This window comes from Melanostigma gelatinosum (assembly GCF_949748355.1).
Source record: "Melanostigma gelatinosum genome assembly, chromosome: 20".
Classification (NCBI taxonomy): Eukaryota; Metazoa; Chordata; class Actinopteri; order Perciformes; family Zoarcidae; genus Melanostigma; species Melanostigma gelatinosum.
Window position 1 is genome coordinate 5,783,454 of NC_136653.1, and position 24,923 is coordinate 5,808,376.

Sequence of the window (24,923 nt, forward strand, 5' to 3'; positions counted from 1 at the left end):
GTAGGCACTGATATTTATTTTTCCACCGTATTTTGCTGTTGATTTAGTGAACGTGAAGTAGATGCAAAGTCAAAGTGTTTACCAGTTTTACCAGTAGATGACAGTATAAGTGTATTTAAACCATAGATTTAGTCATATTTACCGGTGCCTCTAGGTTATTGATACAGATGTATTTAATGCTGATTATTTCATCTGATATTTGATGTTCATGGTTAATTTGCATTAGTTGTATACATCATGTATTTACATGTTATATTTGTGTAATTTAAGAACTCAACATACATGGAAGAGCGAGCTTGTGTTCATGATCATGAGGCAATAGATATTGACAATTGAAAAAATAAAGATATTTGGTTTATTGTTATTGAACATTAAGCCTAAGCATAAGCAAAAGCATAAGATAAAACAACAAAAATGCACAGTATATACAATGAAATAGAAGAGTGTTAAATTAACGAACTGGTCGGTAGTCATTGAGGCTAGATGGTTTCCTCTTTCGTTGTAAATTGGATTAATTTGCTCTATCATCACGAAGGTCAAAGGTCACATTTTGCCTGAGTACACTGTGTTGGCCTTTATAGTGGTTTAAATGATCAGATCCCCTTCCAGGTAGCAGGTGCTTGTGATTCTATACAGGCAGTATGACGCGTCTTCTTTAAATAAAAAGTTTTATTTTGCTTTCAAGTCAATAAAGTAGTCAAGGAAAAACTAAGTTTGTTAGTGTAATGCATGCACAGAAAACACATTGTGATAAGTGTAACCACAAATATTAACAATATCTGATGTAATTGATCTTGTTTTGAACAATAAGATTAAACAATAATAAAAAGTTATAAGTTATATATTCCATATATAATAGTACATTGCAAATACATTGCCAATAATTGTACTATTTGCAAATATATAAAATATACTAACATTGTACGTCTAACAATTTGCAAATTAAATCTTTAAACACACTTTCAAATAAATGTAATATAGTGCATTTTCGAGAGAGAGAGAGAGAGAGAGAGAGAGAGAGAGAGAGAGAGAGAGAGAGGGGGGCGGCAGTGGTCGGAGCACCTGTTGGAGGTTGAACTTTTGAACCCACGTCAGCGCTCTGTCTACGAGCCCTTTCTACGCGCTCAGCACTGCACTGCTCTGCTCAGCACCTGCGCTGCTCGTCAGAGAGGCGGCAGTGATCAACCAACACATTAATTTAAAAAAAAGCACTGGTCGCAGGTTGAACTTTTGAACCCACGTCCGCGCGCTTTCTACGAGCCATTTCTACGTGCTCAGCACCTGAGCTGCTCGTCTGCTCTTCTGTGGGGATTATCCTGAACACTATTGAAGAACAACTGCCTGACTCCTAGGAACAAAACACTTCTTCTGGAGGTAAGCATACCTACATAATGCATTACAGTCGGAGAGGAGAGTAACAGCTTTTTTGAACTGACGTTACCGTACGTTTTTAAAATCAGGATAAGGCTCTCTCTACGAGGACAGTTGGAGGGCTGCTCAGAAGATGTGAAGGATATGGTGCACCTTCTTCTCTCCTATTTTGATGAAAAAGAGGAGAACCTCTTCCACTATGTGGAAGAAACATGTCTGGTAAAAGAAGTAGAAGTGGAAAGCTTGCCGGTGACACCATGCATCATTGTATGTGGTAAGTTGATATTTATTTTTACTGAAGAAACCGTAACTAATGTAAGGAAATATTGCATGGAATGCACCGTCATGCTATAAAGTGCTAGGTGTGTTTCTTCCCAGTAGTATTTTCTTCTCTATAACGGTGTAATAGATCCATTAAGTTTGACCTATCAGCTTCTTTCCTGAGGCTTCACTGGGACTCTTCTACTCCAAAATGAATGAAATGGACCAGCAAACACCAGCATTTTGAGCTAAAAAAGGTTTTGAAGAATACATATTTGTTGTTCATTCTGTTATTGTTGTTTATTCTTCAAACACCTGTGCCAGCTCAAAATGCTGGTGTTTGCTGGTCCAGATCCACTTCACTTTTTTTTGGATGGTAATGGCTGGTTTGCTGTAATTATTTTCTACGTCTATTTTGTAGGAATCTCCTGCTATGCATCGAGGCAGTTCATGCTAAGTGTCGACGGCAAGGTTGTGAATGACCAAATCCCAAACTTCATTTCTGCCATCGGTTTGATGTTTGGAAGCTATTACTGCCTCAATATCCACTATCCTGTGGTTCTGGGCTCCACACTTGAGTTCCTTCAGAGGTAAAGTAATGTATATATTTTTTTTAATTTCTTCATTTCGAGCAAATCACTGTATTTAGTGGTTGATTATGAATTATTGTGTTCACAAAGGTGTTTCTTCCTCATCAATCCAGAGAAGGGCACAAAAGTTGAAACCAAGAAAAACAAGAAGCAACTGTCAGTGAACCCAAGAGTCCTCACCCTCATTGCGGATGTCTCTGATCATGAGTGGAGAGAGACATGTTAGAGACGGACTTATCCAACGGAACTGTTAAAGGACCTGTGTGTAGAATTGAGGAGAATTGATTGGCAGTAATGGAATATAGTATTCATATATAGATTTTCATTAGTGTCAAAACTAAGAATAATTGGGTTGTCATTACTTCAGACTGAGCCCTGTATATCTACATAGGAAGCAGGTCCTCTTCAAGGTGCCAATGTTTACCGTTGATATTCAGAAAAGTATTATTTAAAGTATTTAAAGTATTATTTAATGTTTTCAGTTAGCTTTTGGTTTTATAAGCAGTTTGTTTGTGTTGTGTTCATTCAGAACAGTATATATATATATACTTTTGTTTTGGTATTCATTGTTCTAATAAGCAGTTGTTCAGGTTCTGTCCAATTTATGTGAACTGGCTTATTGTACATCGAGGTGAAATTACTAATGCCTACTGATAACTTCAACAATGAGGTCAAAGCAACAGTATGTTTTGTTAGAGGCTGTTCTTTCAGTTTAAACCTGACGTTTGACCTAAGAAAAGATTTTACATTACATGTAGTGAGTTATTCAATTTTAGCTCGTTATTTCTTCCCAGAACAAACATTTCAGATTCACTAGCAGGGTAGGTAGAATCCAAGGAGGAACGGAGCTTCTTTACTATCCATGCATTTGAGATAATAAAGCTGTCCCTAAAGACAATTTGAGCCTTTGTTTCAGTGCTTTTGTTAAACTTCAGAGTAGGTTGAATGCAGGTGGCATTGCTAAGAAGAATTTCCTTTAAGGTAAGTAAATTGTACACATTTCTAACAAATATCTGAACATTTTTATTGGTACATGTGCAGTTTGTGCAGGAAATTAAGACAATTTACTCTTATCTTGTAACATTTAATTAATTTGCTCCTGCCACCTTTCAGACATTGCATTCAAACTCGAGTGGTTATGGACTTGGATGAGAACCAGGAAAACGGTGAGATTCTAAAAGCAAACAGTTTTTTATTTTTTACTTTTAAAGATGATTTTCTGTCATTTGTGTTTTATTGGACAGCAGAAGTAGAGAGACAGGAACCACAGTGGAGTGAGAGGGGATGATCTGCAGCAAAGGGCCCAACGGGAATCAAACCTTTGTTGCTGGATAACAATATGTGGTACGTGCTAAACCAGGTCAGGAACTGGTTTTATTTTTGATTGTGAATTTAGCCATTTAATTTTAATTTGCAACCTTTGCATTGAAAAGAGTAAAGGTTGATGCTTGAGATGATTTCATCTTTCACTTAAGAGGATGTATGTCCACCCCTTGTCTTTTTTTTCCTCTTTATTCTTTCTTTCAGGTGTGATTACGACAATCAGCGGTTGTACTTCAGATGGACCTCATCACCCTCTTTGCTGTCCTACTAGTCTAACCTTGTGATTGGATACATACGAGTTTTGTCAAGGATAAACAGTGGTAAGTTGTTGTAAAGTTTAATGTATGTTCATGTAACAAGAGAAGGCTTTAGGGTCTTCTATTTTTGTAAGCACGGTATAGCCATTTCATGTTCAAACAGTGTATGCATGTATTCTTGATGTTAAGCACTGCATAAAACGGCATTGCATAATCCAATAACCTTTTTTTGACATACTGTGAATTCATTTTGACTTTATTGACATACCATACGTATTATGGCTATTTCTTATTCATGAATCATATTTGTAGCTTGACCTTTTCATGAAATCTTTAACCCTACTCTTTGTTTACCCTTTTGTAAGTTTGTTCTGTTTCACCCTCTTTAATGTTTTGTGTTTTTATAGTTTGATTGTTTTGTGTGTGAAGTCTGTGAGAACCATTTTGCAACTGTGTAAGTGCTATATAAAGTTATATTATTGGTGATGTTACTGTTATTATTATTGTTAGTATTAATGTTTTCTATGTTGTCTTTTTTTCTGGCTGGAGGATCATGCTAGCCCACAGCGAACACCAGATTGACTTGTGAGTCTTCAAGCAGAAATCATGACACCTGCCTAAAGTTCCAGTTTCCTGAACAGCATACCCTGTCTGTATGAGACTCTGTCCCACCTGTCTTCAGTCAAGTCTGGACCCAATGACTCAGACACCAGTCTTGTCAAGGCTAATTAGAGGTAAGCAGTGTGATAGGTGCAACTCAAACTTCACTTGTGGGCCCTTCTTAAACGGGAGATATACGGTGATTTACGGTGAAGGTAAACAGTCCACCTGGGAGGCTGTGGTTGATCGTCAACAGATCAAGAAAGTGACAGAATCCATGAATGGAAGGCTTATTACTGTTATTGAAAAGAAGGGGGGGTGCTATATTGGTAACAGATACATTTTTTAAAATATCAATAACGTTTATTTGCAAATTTTGAGTTTGTTTATTATTCTCACTTTAACAGATGAAAATAAACAAGTGAGATGGGAACAGTTTTCATTTAGTTGCATAATAATTGTGCACACAGATATTCTCCTAAGAAAGCCAAAACCTTAGTTTTACTTTCTTAAATATTCAGGTTTGAAGTTTATTAACATTTTGAATTGACCAAGAGCACTGTAGTTGTTCAATAATAAAATGAATCCTCAAAAATAAAACTTGCCTAATAATTGTGCACACAGTGTATTTTTTGGAGGCATCTGTGTATTTAGGCTGCCTGCCGACAGAAATTAAACACATGCTGATGATGCCTTATTGCTGAAATGTATAGTTTTTATTACCATTCTACCTGATAGTTATTATTTTGTATTAAGTATAAAGTGCTGGTTTCTTCTAGGTCATTGGAGCTCAGTCTAAGACAGTAAATGCTTCTCTGTGTAGGCATCATGTTGAAGCACTGCATCAATCTAACTTTGCCTTTGTTTCTGTTTTTGGGTGCAGAGAGGATCATTCCAGTCCACAGTCAATACCTGATGGTCAACAGACGAGTCCTCAAGCAGAACTGGTGAAAATACACGCTTCAAGTTCCAGCTTCCTGAACTTCATGTCCATGTGAGATGCTATACTATGTTTGTGATACACATATATATATATATGACTTCATACACATATATATATATATATATATATATATATACATATATATATATATATATATATATATACATATATACATATATATATATGACTTCATACACATATATATATATGACTTCATACACATATATATATATATATATATATATGTGTATGAAGTCATATATATAGATGAAGTCATATATATATATATATGTGTATGAAGTCATATATATATATATATGTGTATGAAGTCATATATATATATATATATATGTGTGTATGAAGTCATATATATATATATATATGTGTATGAAGTCATATATATGTGTATGAAGTCATATATATATATATATGTGTATGAAGTCATATATATATATATGACTTCATACACATGTACACATATATATATGTGTACATGTGTATGAAGTCATATATATATATATATGTGTATGAAGTCATATATATATATATATATATATATGTGTGTATGAAGTCATATATATATATATATATGTGTATGAAGTCATATATATGTGTATGAAGTCATATATATATATATATGTGTATGAAGTCATATATATATATATGACTTCATACACATGTACACATATATATATGTGTACATGTGTATGAAGTCATATATATATATATATGTGTATGAAGTCATATATATATATATGTGTATGAAGTCATATATATATATATGACTTCATACACATATATATATATATATATATATGTGTATGAAGTCATATATATATATATATATATGTGTATGAAGTCATATATATATATATATATGTGTATGAAGTCATATATATATGACTTCATACACATATATATATGACTTCATACACATATATATATATATATATATATACACACACATGCATTCTGTATATGCTACCCTAAGCCCTGCTTTACTGGTCACCTGTAAGCCTATTGGGTGACCACTTGTTTTTAGTGGTGCTAAAAACAATAATACCATGGGAGAGAAAAGAGAGGTGGGGGATCTTTCAGCTCCTCAGGAATCAGTACTCTTCATACTCACTTGCAGACGGCAAAGCAAATGCACCTTTAGGATTCTAGACATGTTTGGCAAGTTGAAGGGTCTCTTCAAAGGCCCGCAGGTGCCAGCCGATTCGAGGACCCCTGACCCAGCTCTGGCTCTGGCTCCGGCTCCGGCTCCGGCTAAGGTAAGACTTGTCTGGTGGTAGAAAATAGTGTGCTGTATATTCACTGAGTAAATACAAATGTTCTCGATGAACTATAACATATTTTCAGTCATATCTAGTTTCTCAAAGGGCAATCGATTCTTGTTTGATGCCCTGACAAGTGTTCAATAGCTTTCATACTGTTCAGTATGAGTCAGTGACAGCAGTGGAAGCCAAGACTGAAATCTGAAAAATTAAGTATTGTATCCAGCCTGTAATGCAGCAATTTGAATTTGTTTCCACTAAGATCACGGCAGTGGCTTCTTATCTGCTCCCCCATCCATTCAATTGCTCAGTACTCTTGCCAACAAAGAATCTAATAAAATTGTTTCATTACACGGACACCATTGATATCGCTCATTAGCCAACGGGCACTCTTAAATTTATTTCACCTCAAACACATCTTGTTTTTAAGAGAGCCGATCGGACAAGGGAGTAATTTGTCAAACGCTAAATGCACTTTTCTTTCAAAAGGCTTTCTTAATTAAAATGTCTCTCTAATGACCGTGGCTTGACCAATGAAGGCGAGCATCCGACAATGTGAAAAATGTTGATTTATCTTCTCGGAGGACAAGCCAGCCGATAAGGAGAATGAAGCCAAGAATGTGGACAAACTGCAGGGTAAGTCATCATTAATTTGAGAGGCTGAAATAGCACATTTAGAAACAGGATTATTTTATGTCTGTTTCTGTTTTACTTAGTGTCCATCTCATGGTGAAAACTGTATGGGTGGACTGGATCATACAGAGTTTAGGAATATGTTGTCCCTTTCTGCTAAAATGACCCCAGCTAACCAAAGTCTACAGCTGTTCTCAAATCATTATTTTATCCTTATGGCTGTCATTTTTTAAAACAAAAGTTGGAGACTATCGTTGAGCTCCAAGTGGCTGCAATCAGCTTTGTGTGCACTTGTAAGGCCGAGCTATTGATCAAGAAGAAAATCAGATCTTTTAAAAGACAACAGAAAGGCACACTCATTGACTGTTGACAGATTATCAATATAAAAAGTTCAAGTTGTTCAACTTTTCTTGAGCTTATTGTCAGCTTTTTGAGGTCTATTACATAAAGTGAAATCCTGTGACTTGTTAATTGTGTTGCTTTAAGCTCAGTGGGTGTTTCATAAATCTATGGCCGGTCACCCAGTACAACGGCTTAGAGGTAGAACTTAACTCCCAAACAACCATCAATTATATCACATAAACCACAAACATATTTGGCCTTTTAGACATTATACATTATCTCATTCAAAACTTCTGTTTAGTCTTTTTCCAAGCATGCCTGTATTTAACTAGTGCAGCACGGATGCTGATGTTTTGCCTGATTGGTTCATATTGAACTCCGTCATTCTTGAAATGTGATTTGTATTACAATTCCTTCAACAATTATACTTTCTTGAGATTCTTTATAGCCATGTGAAATATATAGCGTCATTCTAACTCTTACGTAACTGCCAGAGGCTTCAGCAGTCCTCATTTAACAATAATGATGTTATTTGTGTAGCTCTTTGCAAAAAAACAAAGTTACAGGGTGTAGTGGCCATTTGTCGCATAAATCTAAATTAAACAAACAATAATCAAACGCCACTGATGCACCGTGGTCGGTATTTTACGCAGGCAGAAGATTGTCCATGCAGGATTCCGATTTTTGTATTTATTTAGTAAAGCAAACAAAACAAGCAAACAAACAAAAATAACAAAGAAAACTCCTGTCGTGCTGTCTCTCCTGTGCTAGTAAAAACTATAAGCCCACCCCGGTGCATGCTGGTCCCATCTGTCTACTCATATATATAGCCACAGGTGCCCACAGTAATTACCCAAACAACAAAAAATAATATAATGAAACAAATTACTATTAAAGAGAAAAAACAATCTTAATATATCAAACATCTAGAATAATTAAACAATACTACTTATAAATGAAATAACAAAATACTAATAAATCAAATAAATAGCTCCAACACAGGGAAACAAAGTAAAACAAAGCAAATAAGTTAATGAAATTCAACTTGTAAAATATAAAATGACGAAAAGCAAGGCTTTAAAAAAGAGCATTACAAAAATCAAGTCTGGAGGAGATGAAATGTAACTATGATTGTTCCCCTTTCCCAGAACCAACTCCGGCTCCAGCATCAGCCCCTGCTGCAGGACCACCAGCAGCTCCTGCTCCAGCATCGGCCCCTACAGCAGCTCCAGCTAACCCTGATCAAGCTGGACCTGAGGGGTAAGACCTGCACCCTTAGCAGTTTCATTTTTTTCTCGACCTGATTGGATATTTTGATTGCAGGGGGTCAGTATAACGGAAGCATGGGCAATTAAAGAGAGTAGATGTAGTGTATTTATCGCTAGAGCCTCCAAACTCCACTTTAGCTTACCAAAACACATGCCTGCCAAGTGCACACTGACACCACAAACCAGTATCAAATGAATCACCCAATGGACATTAATTAATCTGATTCCCTGGCAAGATCGCAGAGAGAGAGCGAGAGAGACAAAGCCTTCATGTGTGAGAGCTTTATCCCCCGATGCAACATGCATATTAGGAGGGGGATGACCTGAAAGTGGATTAAAAGCTTTTCAGCTTTTTAGGTTTAAGAAGCTCTTCAGGTCTGCTTCTGGCCAAGCAATAAAAACCATGAAGGCGACACAGTCAGCTGATCCACACAATTGTAAACACATTTTACTTTTCCAAATGTTGAGACATGTTGAAATGTTTCATCAGTGGACAATAAAGGAGTAGCTGAAAGAGTGAGGAGGAGCTCTATGTATGTCACAGTTAGAGGTGTTTGGATTTGGAAACCTTTTTATTTTGGAAACTACATTTCAATCAGCAAAATCTGCGTGATCTTGGACTATAAAACAAAACATACATTTATATTGTGATGGACATAAATGAATAAATGTGAACATCTGGATGCATTTGTATCAACTCTAAAGTTTGCTTTAAGCACAACTGATAAGGTGTTTATGTGTGTTGTTTTTCTATATAAAACATAAGCATATTACTTATTTACCTTACTAACTAACTTATTAGATACACCCAGCTGAAAGCTATGTCTAATATAACAGTTAATAAATCATACCTTCATGAAGGTTATAATGTCCAGTTTTTGCATGGTCATTGTGGAGGCTGGAGAGGTGTTTCTGTTGTTTAGCCTTCCTTCATTGATGTAAGTACCGCGACTCACTGCCACCAGAGATTAAACCACAGCTGCAGTTTTGGCCAAAAGAGAGAAAGCATCTCACTCGTAACAGCCTCCAAAGTCACTTTCTTTTCAATTGTTTCCGTAACCTAACTAATGCAACGAATGTGTAGCACTCAACTGCGGAGGACAGTACTCTACATCAGCATATTGCAGCCATAACATAGTACATCCTACACTGTGTCAATGGAAAGGAAGAGGTGTCATCTCTGTGCCTTTCTGCTTTGCTTGTTGTAAAGTGTCATAAGAATAGGTTTTTGTCTATGATTTGATGAAAGTGCTTAAGTTAACCATATTCGGGTAGTGGCGTTTCATTCGCAATGACTTGACATAAATACATCTGGCTCCCACAGTCAGCCAGATATAGTGCTGAATCGTGTCCACAAGGGGGCGACATATGAGCACAGATGTCCCCTTCTCTGTACTGCTGAGGCTCAAGTTGCTGTGTTTGTCAGCTGAGCCTTTCCACTTAAAATGTAATTTCACTGTATGAATGTCTTTATTTGACATAACAAATTACAATGGAATTGCTAAGCCATTAGCAATTCGTAAAAATTGTGGTGTAACGCACAGGAAGTAACAAGTTCAGAGTGTAGAAAAGTAGTTCCTGTGAATATGAAAGATTGTCACCACAGTTGCATGGTTTTACTGATTGAAGTGGTCAGTGATTAAACCAGCCACAGTAGGAAAGCCACAGGAATAAAAATGCACAGTTTCAAGCCCCTCATACTTGTAGCTTTTTAAGTGTTTTTACTTACATTTCAATTAAACTTTTTTTTTAGCCACTTGCAGGCAGCGGAAAAAGGCAGTGAGCACAACAGAGATATATTAGCTTACGTTTGGATGGCAAACTTGCTAGCATAAAGTTGGCTATTTAGACATTCAGCTGATGCAGCAATAGTTTAAAATGTTTCAGTTTTGTGTAAGTCCAATCTTACGTTTTTTGGTCGCTACCCCTGAGTAGGGGTGGGTATCGTTTGGATTGTTTCCGATACCGGTGCTGCTCGAGTCAACAGATAAACTGTGATGTGAGTAGATACGTGATTATTTTTACGAAAATATTCAATAAAGTGCTTTTGGAATGTGGTTCTCTTCATGTTCTTTGTTCCATCTTCATTTTGTGCTCCTCCCTCCTTTTCTCTCTCACACTCACACACACACACACACACACACACACCTACACACACACACACACACACACACACACACACACTCCCAACAGATGCACACAAAAGGTTAGCGCTACCTTGTCTCTGGCTTTCTCAATCTCACTCTTTCGTTCTCTTTCTGTCTCCCTGTATGAGTGGAATTTAATAGGGTGCTCTGATGTGAGCGAGATGTTTCATTGAAGAACATCAGACATCAAAGGTCTCTGCTGAGATGGAGTGGTATTTCACACTGTGCTCATTCTGCACACAGTACGGTTCTTGTTTCTTTATTTGATACCGCGAGGCGGTTCCAAAAGTGCCGAAGAGTAATCTGAATTTCCCACAAATCTTCGAGTTACAGACAATGCGGGTTGTCCTAGTTACCTACAAGCAACAGAGTCGAACCAAACAGCGGTGTTCCTTTCCTTTGGCTAGTAATGAAAAAGGAATTTCTTACCCGCACCACCTTTTACAGCCAATGCACTGGTAACTAATGCACTATTTCAAAGTGATGCCAATTATAGGGTGCCACTGGAACTCATAGGCCTACAATGATTGAACATGTGAGTGGTATGAAAGAAAGAAAATGACAATTCAAAGTCAATTACAAGGAGACACCTCAGGTGAATAGGTAAAACATATGAACTAATAGATATTGCCATGAAACTGCCCCAGTTGAACACAGTTAAGACAAATTTTTTGGAAAAAAAAACAAGGCCTTATCTTGTTAATTGCCAATGTGTATACATTTCCAGAGCAGAAATGTGAACATTGGATAAAGGTAGGTTTCAAATTCGTTTTGTACAAATTAGAGTCAATGTTTTTCACCATCTCTTTGTATCACTCCATAAAACAGCCATACAAAAAATGTTGCAATATTTCTAGGAATAAGATGTTTTATAATTCAGGCTATGAATGATGTATGGACAAACACCTCGGTAGAAACCTTCAGAATATAGACGGGAATGAAACTGGAAAGTTTGGTGAATGTAAGTGCTACTGAAGTGGAGATTTCTGGCTCAGAGAAAAAAAACTCATTTTGAGAAAAACAGCCTTTATGTTTTCTGTCATTTTATGTTTAAATATGCAAATAATGTCTTATCTCATGCTGTTATCTGGTGAAGGAGAAATCTACAATTGCAAATAGACAAAGTAGTGCAATAAACATGAGTATTTTGGATGTTTTTCCACTCGTCAAGAAGATATGTTATGGCAGGAAAATAGCCTAAAATCCGTAAATTGACCAATGGATGAAAAGGTAAATGTTTAACATTGGTTTCTATGGAGCAGAAAGTTGGTTTTCCTCTCAATTAACGGCTTCCGTGTCAAATGTGGAAATCTGTGGGATTCCACAGTAATTTTTCTACGACAAGGACAATATTAGCTTCTTCTACATCCAGAAATTATGCATGAAGAGTGAAGATTGTGGACACAGTGGCAAAATACAAATGTTTTTTTCACAAGAATCTCAAGCTGCTCTTCACTCTAGCGGTGACATCACGCACTCTAAGCTGCGCAATACACACCCATTATAAAGTCAGAAAAGGGCTGAAAAATCATAAAAGTTAAATTGCTGCAGTTCAAAAAGTTTAAAAGATATCAAAAAGCTGAATCATGTTGGCAATAGTTGAGGGGTTTCTCAACATTTGAAAGTTGAAATGGTGTCTGTAGCTGAAAGTATGAAGAAGTTGAAGGATTTGAAAGTTGAAGAAGTTTTTGAAGGATTTGAAAATCTTCTCCATAGAAACCCATTCAAAAAAAAGTTGCAAAAAGCTTAATAATTCAAAAAGTTTAAAGGTTAGAAATAGAAAAAGTCATAGCAGACATGGGCTGAAGGAGCTGAACATTTTGATAGTTGAACGGTTTCTGTAGCTTAAAAAATGAAGAAGAAGAAGCGTTGCGACGAAACGGGGGACGGAAGAAATAGTGGAATAAAGAAACAGGATTTGTTGGAATGCTTAACAGCATTCCAACAAATACAGTTTTTTTTTTAAATCATCAAAATTGATGGAGCAGAGGCAGATATCCTGCATGAATAGTCGTCAAGTTTAAAAGCGCACTTAATTCAAGTTGTTAGTTAGTCGCTCTGCCTGTTTATTTCAATGTTTACAATGTCTGTTACAAATGTGTGGTCGTAATAATAACATGAAGATGCAGAGTTTTACAGTTATCTCTTTCCATCAGCCAATCATTATGCAATTACCAGATAAACATCTTTATCGTAATTCCATGAAAAATCCTGTTGTTTCAAATGTATGACAGAAAGGCCCGAGGTATTGTTGCGTTACTTCATGGCCTGTAAATTACAGTGTTATGCTGCGTTCACACCGGACGCGTTGATTTTTTGACGCACTGCAAAATCGCATCAAACGCGCCGCCGGTCGTGTTCACACCAAACGCCGCAAAATCGCGTAGCGCCGGAGAGGGGGCGTGGTTTAGCGACTGGAAGCCGTTCACCTGGCCGTCATTTCTTTCCGCTATCAACCGTGAAGGGAATAAGGACAATTGCTGCTTTGTACGTGTTGTGGAAGTCCCTCAAACGTCGGAATGCCAAACGCCGTCGTGTCTGGTTCATAATATTGTTCAGAGGAGCTCCGTGGATTTCATCGAGCTGTATTCACTGTCTAGCAAGCCACCGGTCGCTGTTTACTACAGCTGTAGGAACACAACATAAACTGATTTGGCTGTGATTCAACGGAAAATAAACCGACAAAAAGGGACTCCGAAATAACTACATAATGATGCCGATTTGTACTTGTCTTCTCCGACAAAAAGGGACTCCGAAATAACTACGTAATGATGCCGATTTGTACTTGTCTTCTCCGACAAAAAGGGACTCCGAAATAACTACATAATGATGCCGATTTGTAGGCTACTTGTCTTCTCAATGGAGCTCTGATGGATCGGTGCTAGGCTATGCTAACATCGTAGCAGCTCCACCAGCACTCAATAACGTCACGTAGACGTAAATACGGCAGCGTCTATTCATTGTTTGTACCGTATGGTTTACACACACACATGCATACACATAGTTTGGTCCGGTCTCTGTTGATATGAGGTATCGTAGAGCTCTGGGTGAACACAGACGGCTACAGGATTTATTTCCTGATTCAACAACGGCAGGATGACAGGGGGAGCAACTCAACGCTGATAGGCTATCGCGCCACAGCGTCACGCGATTATTTTGCAGAAGTTGAAAAATTTCAACTCGCGCTTCCAACGATTTTGCGGCGTCCAACGCAAAAACGCGTCCAACGCGCCACGCCATCGCAAAATCGCGGCGGGCCAGTCTCATCGCGTCTGTGCATAGACTTTGTATGTAATCTCGATGCGCGTCAAAAAATCTACGCGTCCGGTGTGAACGCAGCATTAGAGTGAAACTTCTCCGCCCTGTCGGTACAAAGCAGAAAGAGTGAGCCGGGACAACGCTGAAGCCCAGAAGAGCCATCGTGTAGTGCCATAAACGTTTGAAGAGCGCAGTGCTTACATTTGTCGTACTTTCCGAAGGAGAAAATAATGAAATAAAGGTTATCCCTGTTCCTTTTAATCCATAGAGATTTAAAAGTTATCTCCCGCCACTTGTGGCCGCCAACGTGTGACGCTGCTGCCCTGCTGCTTTGAGCAGGTATCCGGTACTGTGGAGTGACTGTCCTTTGAAATGGCCGCACATTACTCTGCTATGAAGCATAATGTGACCGCAAAGACGAGGCGCATCGCACGGCCTCTTGTCCGCCGTGGCAACCAAATTGTTTTCCCCTCTCTCTCTCTTTCCTCGCCTCATTTTCCTGCTTTGCCACTTCCTTATTGATTGATTTTCTCCCTCTGCCGCTCTGCAGCGCCCCTGAGAGCAGTAATCTCATTCCCACATGCCACCTGAGACGCAAGGTGGGACGAAGCAGGGGCAAACAGCCCTCTACTGCACACACACCGCACACACCTCTGTCCCCAATCCTGGTCTCTTTACACAAAGAAAGTGCTCCTATCTGGAGATGACGGGGCTGTTGTGTCCCCTCGACGCTCTCATTGACTCTGTCTCTGTTTCTCACACACACACACACACACACATGCATGAAGATGCAGGTCTTTGCTCTTCCACATAAAGAGTCACACAGACATTTTCATCCTTTCTTTTTTTATTTTCCTCCTTTGTATTTGACCTATACATCCGAAATATTCCCATTATTATTGGCCTGATTTTGCCTTTTCAAGCACTTCCTCTAATCGGGAGCAAAGTATGATAAATTTACCCATATTTTCTTTTCTTTCCTAACCTTTGTCTTGTTTTCAAGTGTGAAAAACGTGAGGTCGGGTAAAGTTGCTGCGGTGGCATGTAGCGTCACGTTGTTTGACACCGACAATTACAGCGGCAGGCCAGCTACCAGGAGCCAAACAAAATAAATATTTGCTTGTTTTGAGAGACTAAGGGGAATTAGGTGGGTGGTGTGAAAACAGTGGAAGTGAGAAATGGAGATAGAGGGACAGAGAGAGCATTGCATGGGCGGTGGTCCAAACAGCAGCAGCATGCTGTTGCCTACTTCTCCCCGTATCGATCGGATATCCATGGTGGAAGTGTGGGGAGACACTGCAAAAGCTGCGTTTTACACTCTTGGAGGAGCTCTCCATGCTTTTTTAATGGAATATTCAGGTCATCGGGTCATACTTTCTCGGGGCATTTACAATCTCACCCAGGAAGAGATGGGCGCTTGCATTCGAGTTACCTGATCTCATGATGGCTTTTTGGTCCCATTTTCTAACAAGGCCCTGCTTGTAAAGGAAAAAGAGCTGAGACTTAGTTAACTAATCACCAAATAAATTCTTAATTGATTCATAGTTCATCGAGTCATTTTACAAGCAATATACCAGCTTCACAAATGTGCGGATATGAAAGCAAACTGGATATCTTTTATCTTTCAGCTGTTAGTTTAACACAATAATACATTTGAACAGATGACTTTTGGCTGCATGAAACCATTTTCTGATATTTAAATGTGTTTATGTAACACCCGTCCCATGTAGCTATATAGTATTATGTGAATCTGCTAGGTTGTAGTAGTACTATGGGCGGGGTCCTGGGTACAGTTTTAATCGTAATGGCGCGATTACCTGTTCTTATACATGAATATACTTATTCTTACAACTTTTGTTCCTTTATTATGAAAACTAAAATAACTGGCGGTACCTCCAATATAATTAAGTAAATAAAAGGTCTGTGCCTCTTATTAAGTCATTTTATCTTGTGTTTTAAGTGTATTTTACCCCTTTTAACCAGCTCTTATCAAAACATGAATGTGATTGACTTTAACACATCAAATATACTTCAAAAGCATTAGAAAAACAGTTTGCCATTTATTACATGCGGTCATCAATATACTGTGCACCCACAGTCCCACACACACAATCAGAGTAACAGAAAACCCTCGTTGCAGGCCTGAGTCGTGGTTTGGGAGGCCTAAAAACTGTGATGGCCGCTTCACTTGTTCACACAAGCAATAAACAAAAAAGCATGTGCACGTTTGTCAGGGAAATATCTGGTTCTTTAGCTGCTAAATGCTTCACTATGTTCATCAGCTAGTCACTCACTGTGTCTGCTGTTTGGTGCTGAGCTGGGAGTGAACAGTGTTTTCTTTTTTTTACTTTTATTTCCTAAAACAGGTGCTATTGTCCACCAGAGTGGAAATTTAAGACAAGCATATAGACATGTCATATTACGCGTCAGTGTCTGCAGCTCAGATCTAATCAGTCATGTTTAGAATATTGATGGCGCTCTGGGATGAAGGACATCTCAAATACATATTTAGTTGAAGGACTCAAGAGCTCAAACTGGCTTCCAGGGTTTGCCAACTATTTTGCTTGCAATTGACACAACCCTAGCAAGAGTATTCTTAGAGCTACAGTTTAGGTGACCGTAACAGGCAGACATTTTCAACAAGAGTTTTGTACATAATATTTCTAAAATCTGCTGACTAACACCAAGGCCACTAAGTTTCCAGAGACGATCGCTGTGAGCATCTCTTTAAAATATACTCGAGAACTGTACTGAGGTAGATTTCCACAGTTTCATCAGGTTGGACATCAAGTGAAACTGACTCTGTTTTCAGACCTTGTTTTGTGCAGTTAATTCATTGTTTTGTCTTTCTACATTGATTTCTAGCTGGCTAATGCGACACCATGTTTAAAGGGCCCTTGTGTGGGCCAGATAGGCAGCTTCACCTAATGTCTTTCTGTACTAGGTTAACTAAGGCTATTTTATCAGCATGCGTAACCAATATAAAATATTTCTTGTTGATCATAAGTGAACATCGCCTCAGACTGGTCTACAAATATTGTGCTATCGCCCTCATTACACGAGAAACAGGCCAATCTACCCTCTTCCATTATCACATTATCATCAGATTAAAAGACAGGATTGTGTGGCTCATTTTTCTAATGTTATTTTCCATCTTCAGACAAGAGTCGGCCCCTCCCCCGCCCGCTCCCATTGTCATCAACAAGTATTCAGATGAGCAGCTCAGATCCATAGCCAAACACATGAGAGAGAGACTGGATCTCTACAAGGAGAAAGTGACTGATCCGAATGCTTCATCCCCAGAGATCAGCCCTCCTGTCAGTGAGTACAAACACCTTTACATTTGTGACTTATGATTGTCATTGGGGCTTTATAGGCTGCAAATTATGAATATTTAAATTGCAGTCCTTTTAGCACCTTTGCTGCGCAAAGACAACTACACAAAAGTCATAGAGGAGAGGAAGAAGCAAGCAGAGGAGAAGCGCATAAAGAAGGAAGAAGCTGACCAGAAGAAGAAAGAGGAGCAGGAGAAGAAAAAGAAGGAGGCCGAGCAGAAGAAGAAAGAGGAGGAGAAAAAGAAAGCAGAGGCCAAGAGGGAGGAAAAGGATTTGAAGACCAAGTTAAAAGATGCTGCCTGGTTTTCGGTGGACATTGTGCTGAAGCCATTTGAGGACCTGATGGACCCAGTGCTGGGGCATACCATTGACCCTTTCACAGACCGTCGCTACATCGCCTGGCTGAGCGTTGTGACTCTGGCCTTTAACTACAACACCTGGTTCCTTACAGCCCGTCTGTGTTTCCCGTACCACAATGAGAGCGTCATCCCTTACTGGTTCGTTCTGGATATGCTGGCCGACCTCATCTACTTCACGGACTCCAACATCTTCCAGGCCCGCAAACAGTTTGTCAAAGGAGGAGACATCATAGTAAGTCTGATGTAATCCCGGCCAATGGAGGCTGATACTGAGAATGGTTTAAGATATGACAAAATGACAATGTGTTTTTCTCCACCTTTCAGAAAGACAGAGCGGTGACAAAGAAGAACTACAGAGATTCTGAGAGATTCATGGTACTGTGACTTGAATTCTTTGAACTTAGGGTGAACTCGTCTCAGTGACCTCACACATCTGTCTCTCCTCAACAGCTGGACCTGATCTCCCTCATGCCATTCGACTTGCTATATGTCCAGTTCGGATTCAGGTCCATTTTCAGATTCAATCGCCTGCTAAAGGTGAATTTAATCATGTGTTACGAAGGCCAGTCAATTGATTAAAGATTCTGTGTCCTTCCTGTGGTGGCCTTGGCTGACATTTTCATGCTTACTCTCAAGGCTGATACATTTTTTGAGTTCAGCGATCGTCTAGAGAGCATCATGGCCAAGGCTTACATCTGGAGGTTAGTCACATGAAAGAAATGAAGCAAGTATGATAATGCCATTTTTGTTGTATCATATATACATCATTTAAAAAAATAACTGAAAAGATCAGTGTGTGTTTGATGGGAACTCACCTTTTACAACATTAAGACGTGAAAAAATAATGAATACAGAGCAATAGACAGTAAAGTCTTTACTTTTCTATCAGAGTGATTCGGACCATTGGATATCTTCTCTTCATGCTCCACCTCAACGCCTGCTTCTACTATGTGGCTTCAGACTACCAGGGCATCGGGAAAACTAAATGGGTCTACTCCGGTCTGGGCAGTGCGTAAGTACAGACACTTTATATTCCTGCTTGCGTTTCAGTGTATGACATTCTTGTTTGTTTTTTCTCCGAATTGTAAACTTCTAAAAAGTGTATCTAAGTATCTGTAATGTGCTCTTTCTGTCTATTATTTACCATGAGAATACTACCACTGCTAATAGTTTACCACATTTTGTCAAATTAAAAATGAAAACTGATCCTTTTAGACTTCGGTAATGTGATCAGTGTAAAAGACACTTGGTCCCAGTTTAAAAGGAAAAACTTTTACCAGCATCGATGACCATCAGCGCATTTGTTACTTTTACTACAGTCATTTAAGTTAACGATTTATTAATTAATGATGAGTTTAAAGTACCGTACAGTTCGGACTATAGAGCGCACTGGTATACAGGCCGCACCAGCTGATTTTTAAAAGAAAAAAGAAGTTGTACATAGATAAGCCGCACTGGTCTATAAGCCGCCGGTGAACAGCAAGATGCTTTTAACAGTACTAAAGTTGTCTTCTTCTATGAACATCATAACATGTCGCTAGCTTCTAAGCTAATTTTAACATTACGGCCAATGGGGAAATGCTAACCGCGATTAGCATTAGCGAATATAGTGAATATAATATATATTCGTACATCTTTTAATGCAGACATACTTACAGACTAAGGTCTCTCAAGGCTACCAAACTGAAGAAGTAAAACGAAGCAGCGTGTCTTCTCATTAGAATCTAAAAGCAACGAGGCAATAACTTGTTGCTCGTACCTGTAGCTTCTGAATACCGTAGCTGCAACAACAGGACTCAGGACAGCAGTTATATTGTAAACCAAGATGATTTATTTCTCTCACTCAAAAACACTAACACAAAAACACGCAATAACTGTCGTTGAACAGCAAGATTCTTTTAACAGTACCGGTACTAAAGTTGTCTTCTTCTCTGAACATCATAACATGTCGCTAGCTTCTAAGCTAATTTTAACATTACGGCCAATGGGGAAATGCTAACCGCGATTAGCATTAGCGAATATAGTGAATATAATATATATTCGTACATCTTTTCATGCAGACATACTTACAGACTAAGGTCTCTCAAGGCTACCAAACTGAAGATGTAAAACGAAGCAGCGTGTCTTCTCATTAGAATCTAAAAGCAACGAGGCAATAACTTGTTGCTCGTAGCTCATCTTGGTTTGCAATATAACTCTGCTGTCCGGAGTCTGCATTTGGGTCCTTGAACACACCACATCATGTACCGGTACCTTCATGGCTGAATGGCTGAATAACAACGAATGGCTGAGATAAAGCAGACTATCATCATACCAGCCATTGTAAACACAATTATACATGAACTAAGATCATATCTGGAAGATTTGCCACAATTGTGAAAAAGCTGATCTTCTCATGCAGCGTGTCGACGTTGCTCATAGCTCTGAATAGCATTTACGGCTAACTGGCTTGGCCAGTTGCTGCTAGCACAACAGCTATTCAGAGCTATGAGCAACAACAGTTACCGGTATTGCCTCATTGCTTTTCGTTTGGTAGCCGTGAGAGACCTTAGTCTGTAATGCAAGTATGTCTGCATGAAAAGATGTACAAAGATATATTATATATTCGCTAATGCTAATCGCGGTTAGCATTTCCCCATTGGCCGTAATGTTAAAATTAGCTTAGAAGCTAGCGAATCGGACATGTACTGTTAAAAGCATCTTGCTGTTCAACCTTTTTTGTTAACAGTCCTAGTGAGAGGTAGGTCAAAGGTACTTCATCCATATTGTAGCGACCCTGTCAGTAACAGCTGGTAGCAGAGGGGTTGCTGGTAGCAACTGTTCTGTGTCGGGAGCTAGTAAATGTTGTGTTAGACCGGAACCGGAAGTTGCGGTTGTTGTGGTGGAGAAAAGCTACAGAAAAATCCTTATATAAAGCGCACCGGACTATAAGCCAACGCCTCAAAGCGTGGGGTAAAAAGTAGTGGCTTATAGCCCGAAAAGTACGGTAATTCCTCTTTGGTTTTTTTAAGACACACAATTGATAGGGCTGCCATACATAACAAAATGTGACGACATGGGCATCAACACATAGCTTTTAGAGTGCAATGCTTGCTGCACTGAAACAGAGTTCCAGTTGTCTCCATCCCTGAGATATCCAAAGACAGTCACAAGTTTAAAAAAACGTCTCGTATGTTCCATCTCTGCTGCAGTTACCTCCGCTGCTTCTTCTATGCGGAGAAGTCCCTACTGCTGATCGCTGAGTTGCCATTTCCAGACACCATGTTCGGACAGATCTTTCAGATGACAAACTACCTTTTTGGGGCTTTCTTTATGTCCATCATTCTTGGCCAGGTAGTTAATTTGTAATCTTTTTTTTATCAATCTGTATTTGGATTATTTTGCAAAGTTGTTTTGTGTGAAAATTCGGCAGCAAGACGTCAAGGGAATCAAACTAGAAAAAGGGGAGAATTAACAATGATTCCTCCCAAACACTTGCACACACATATTCTATCTGTCTGTCCAAAAAACAGCCCAATGACACATAGACTTGTTTGTAACAGCCCCTCTAATGCCCCCACCCTCTCCACAGGTACCTGCGTTGTTACTACTATGCTGTCCGCAGTCTGATCAACATCGGGGTTCTTAACGAACCCCATACCATCTTTGAGATTACCTTTCAGATGATTAACTTTTTCGTGGGCGTCTTTGTGTTCTCCAGTTTGATTGGACAGGTAACAGAGAGAGTCCCAACATGCTCAGTTCCTCTGGAAACCTGATAGCACCTCTAAATTTCATGTCTTTTCCCACATGTCTTGTTAATGTAGTGACAGATAAATGAAACCCTTTGAGTTAGAAATCACAATCATACTAGTTTCACTAACACCCCATCATCTGTATTTCACTGGTTCCCTGTGTATCAAAAAGGGGTGGGGTGTAATTGACCAGTAGTTATTTTCCTTAGTTGATGTATTTGTTCTTACCGTCATCTGGCCTCAGATGAGAGACGTCATCGGTGCAGCCACAGCAGGACAGACCTACTTCAGATCCTCCATGGACGGCACCGTGGACTACATGGTGAACAACCACATCCCCTCTTTGGTGCAGAACCGAGTCCGCAACTGGTACACCTACACCTGGGACGCACAGGGCATGCTGGGTCAGTAACACTGGTTCAGCTCAGTTTTTACAGAATGTTAGAAAGCCTTGTAAGAAACCAGTTCGCCCTTCACATATATCACCTTAAAAAAGTTGTACTACTTCCCTCTGTAGCCCCAGAATAAATTCCCTGTTTCATCTCGATGCTTTTAGATGAGTCTGAGCTGCTGGATAAGATGCCTCTGGTGATGAGAACTGCCATTGCTGTGGACATCAACCTGTCCACCTTTCAGAATATAGATCTTTTCAAGGTGCCTTTTCAAGACACCACAAACACAACAAATTTGGCATACTGCAGCCTGGGAATTAAGTCAATTAAATATAGCTTTTCTTCTACAGGGCTGTGACCAGCAGATGTTGGTGGACATGTTACTGAGGCTCAAGTCTATTGTCTATTTACCTGGAGACTTTGTCGTAAAAAAAGCGAGTTCAAATTCTTATATCGTCACCTGAAATTCTATATTTGAATCTTTATCATCCTTCAAAACCCCATGAGTACAACCTTTGTGTAAATATCTACTGTCTATTCTTCTGTACAGTATTTGTCATGTTTCTGCATGTGTAAATAACTGCTCTCTCTGCAGGGCGACATCGGCAAAGAGATGTATGTAATTAAAAGCGGTGCGGTGCAGGTGGTGGGAGGACCTGACAACAGTATTGTGTTTGTCACACTGAAGGCTGGATGTGTGTTTGGAGAAATCAGGTAGGAGAAACAAATACAAAGTCTGAAGAAAGAAACCTTAGAGCGTTGTTAATTCTAGTTTTCACACTGTGATAAACATCATGTTTAATGTGCAACTATGTAATGCCCCTGATTAGAAGATGATAGATCCAAATTCACATTGTCATAACATCTTTTTGTTTCTCAGTTTGTTACAATCATCCAAAGACGGAGGGAACAGGCGGACAGCTAATGTCAAAGCATACGGCTTCGCTAACCTTTTTGTCCTGGAGAAGAAAGACCTGTTTGATATCCTGGTGCACTACCCGGAGTCTCAGAAAGTGTTGGCCAGGAAGGGAAAGTGAGTCAGAGGCCTGAAGGCAAACACACTGTCTCACACCCTCACTGGGGTGAGCACCTGCACACTGCCACAAGTTAAGAAGGTGGTGAATCAACAAACAAATCAACAAACTTATTTATTGTCTTTACTATTTATAATTGTAATTATAATTTTGAAGAATAAAAAATGACTTAAAGATCATTAAAATTGCTGATCTTACATGTAGCACTTATTTACAGTTGTTACCTACATGCGACTACGTTTCTCTCTCATAAATCAGAACACTTGTTACTATTTTTGAGTGGCAAATTGACATTTTCAAATTGTTCTTTTTTCTTATAGCTACGGTAATTTTTTCAGAGAATTCTTTAAAAACAGCCAATTCTCCACTTTTACAACCAATATGTTTGAATAAGCGTTGCAATATGCATAATACCAGAGGCTGTTTGTTGAGCCAGCTTCTCTGTTTCTGTGCGTGCAGGAAACTCATGAAGGCGAAGGGTCCAGCAGCAGCTAAAGCAGTAGTGGAAAAGGAGAAAGGACTGGCGCTGTTCGGACCCAAGCCACCCACACCCAAACTGCTGCATGCTTTCGGTGGACACGTTAACAAGAACTTTTTTGACAAATTGAAGGTAAAAACGCCTATTTGTATCTATATGTGGTCATTTCAAAGCTATTGCAGTTATGCTGATTGCTAAACCCATACTTTGTGTTTTCTTTCCCCCCAGACTGCTACTAGTGGCCAGTGAGGATTGTAGTGAGCTCATTTTTTATGACTCCTTTTTGGGAGTGAATGTACAGTTTTGTTTTCAACCTCTTACTACTTGCTCTTTTGTACTGAGTGTGTATTTCCTGTCATTTTAAGATTCATTGTTTAAAGCTGATGCTGCTGTTGTTTCCCGTTTTGGTTGACTTGTTTGATCGTGACACCATCAGATTACACGAGATCAGCAGAACTGCTCGATAAAACCCACCTAACTAAGACAACAAGCAGATTCAAACTCCAAAGATGTATTTAAACACAAACTATTTTGATGAGATCTGCTTGAATAAATAATTTCTCGACTTAACTAAAGTTTACTTTCAGTGGTGTCTTGTCCTGTTTGTTTGCATGTTATGTATCTGTCTGTCAGTTGTTTGTTTGTACAGAAGGAGTTAATAGAGAGAGAGTGTGAGAGAGAGAGAGACTAACTAATCCCGTTAGCCAGACAGGCACATTGTGAGGTGGTTAATTAACTAAGTGCTCTCTGTGTTTGTGAACTTGGAGTGGACTGAAATAACCCCAGCAATTTTACACCATCTGCCTGTGAGTGTCTACCATGTAGTTTGTGTTATCCCATAATTAGATATATCCACAAATGCAATCAGTTCTGTGAACGCAGAGGCAAACCTAACAGTTGTTTTTATTCATTTCAATAAACTTAATGGCAGAATTGGTAACCACTTTGTAATAATGAAAATGTATCCTATCCCTGACCTACTTTGGCTGACAATAATTCCCTTTTTCATTTGATCATTAAGAAGACACAATATTAATTATGAAGATGCATTTTTCCAAAAAATGATAGTAATTAGACCTCAAATTAGGCCTCTTAAATGGTCCGTGGACTGGAGTCAGCACTGCAAAAGGACAGTTGTCATGCCTGGCAGTGACTGGCAGCTGTGATCGCTGATCTGGTGTTGACTTCAGGAGAAAGGGGTGTGCCCAGAGGGAATTCATGCTTCTAAGAAATTGAATTGCCTCAGTCTGTTGTGTGGATTACAAGGACTACAGAGCGTCCAGGGACTCTTGCCGCATTGGAAAGCGTTTCCAGGAGGACT

At 39.1% G+C, this 24,923-nt stretch overlaps 1 protein-coding gene and 1 long non-coding RNA gene across 2 annotated transcripts; both read left to right on the forward strand.

The window, feature by feature from the left end:
• The first annotated feature begins 3,474 nt into the window (after positions 1 to 3,474).
• Positions 3,475 to 4,530, forward strand: LOC306794480. Its single transcript, XR_013772931.1, has 3 exons — positions 3,475 to 3,566; positions 3,750 to 3,865; positions 4,352 to 4,530. It is a non-coding gene; the product is annotated as an uncharacterized lncRNA (long non-coding RNA).
• A 12,880-nt stretch (positions 4,531 to 17,410) lies between these two features.
• Positions 17,411 to 24,024, forward strand: LOC306794091 (cyclic nucleotide-gated channel beta-3-like; the record flags this gene model as incomplete). The annotated part of the gene is made up of 14 exons (XM_079291988.1): positions 17,411 to 17,591; positions 17,685 to 18,196; positions 18,289 to 18,339; positions 18,415 to 18,501; positions 18,601 to 18,665; positions 18,854 to 18,976; positions 21,536 to 21,677; positions 21,943 to 22,102; positions 22,255 to 22,352; positions 22,441 to 22,524; positions 22,686 to 22,804; positions 22,971 to 23,123; positions 23,584 to 23,734; positions 23,831 to 24,024. 14 exons carry the CDS (start codon positions 17,411 to 17,413, stop codon positions 23,849 to 23,851), a joined length of 1,947 nt encoding a protein of 648 aa, XP_079148114.1. The 3' UTR covers positions 23,852 to 24,024.
• Between the last annotated feature and the right edge of the window lie 899 nt (positions 24,025 to 24,923).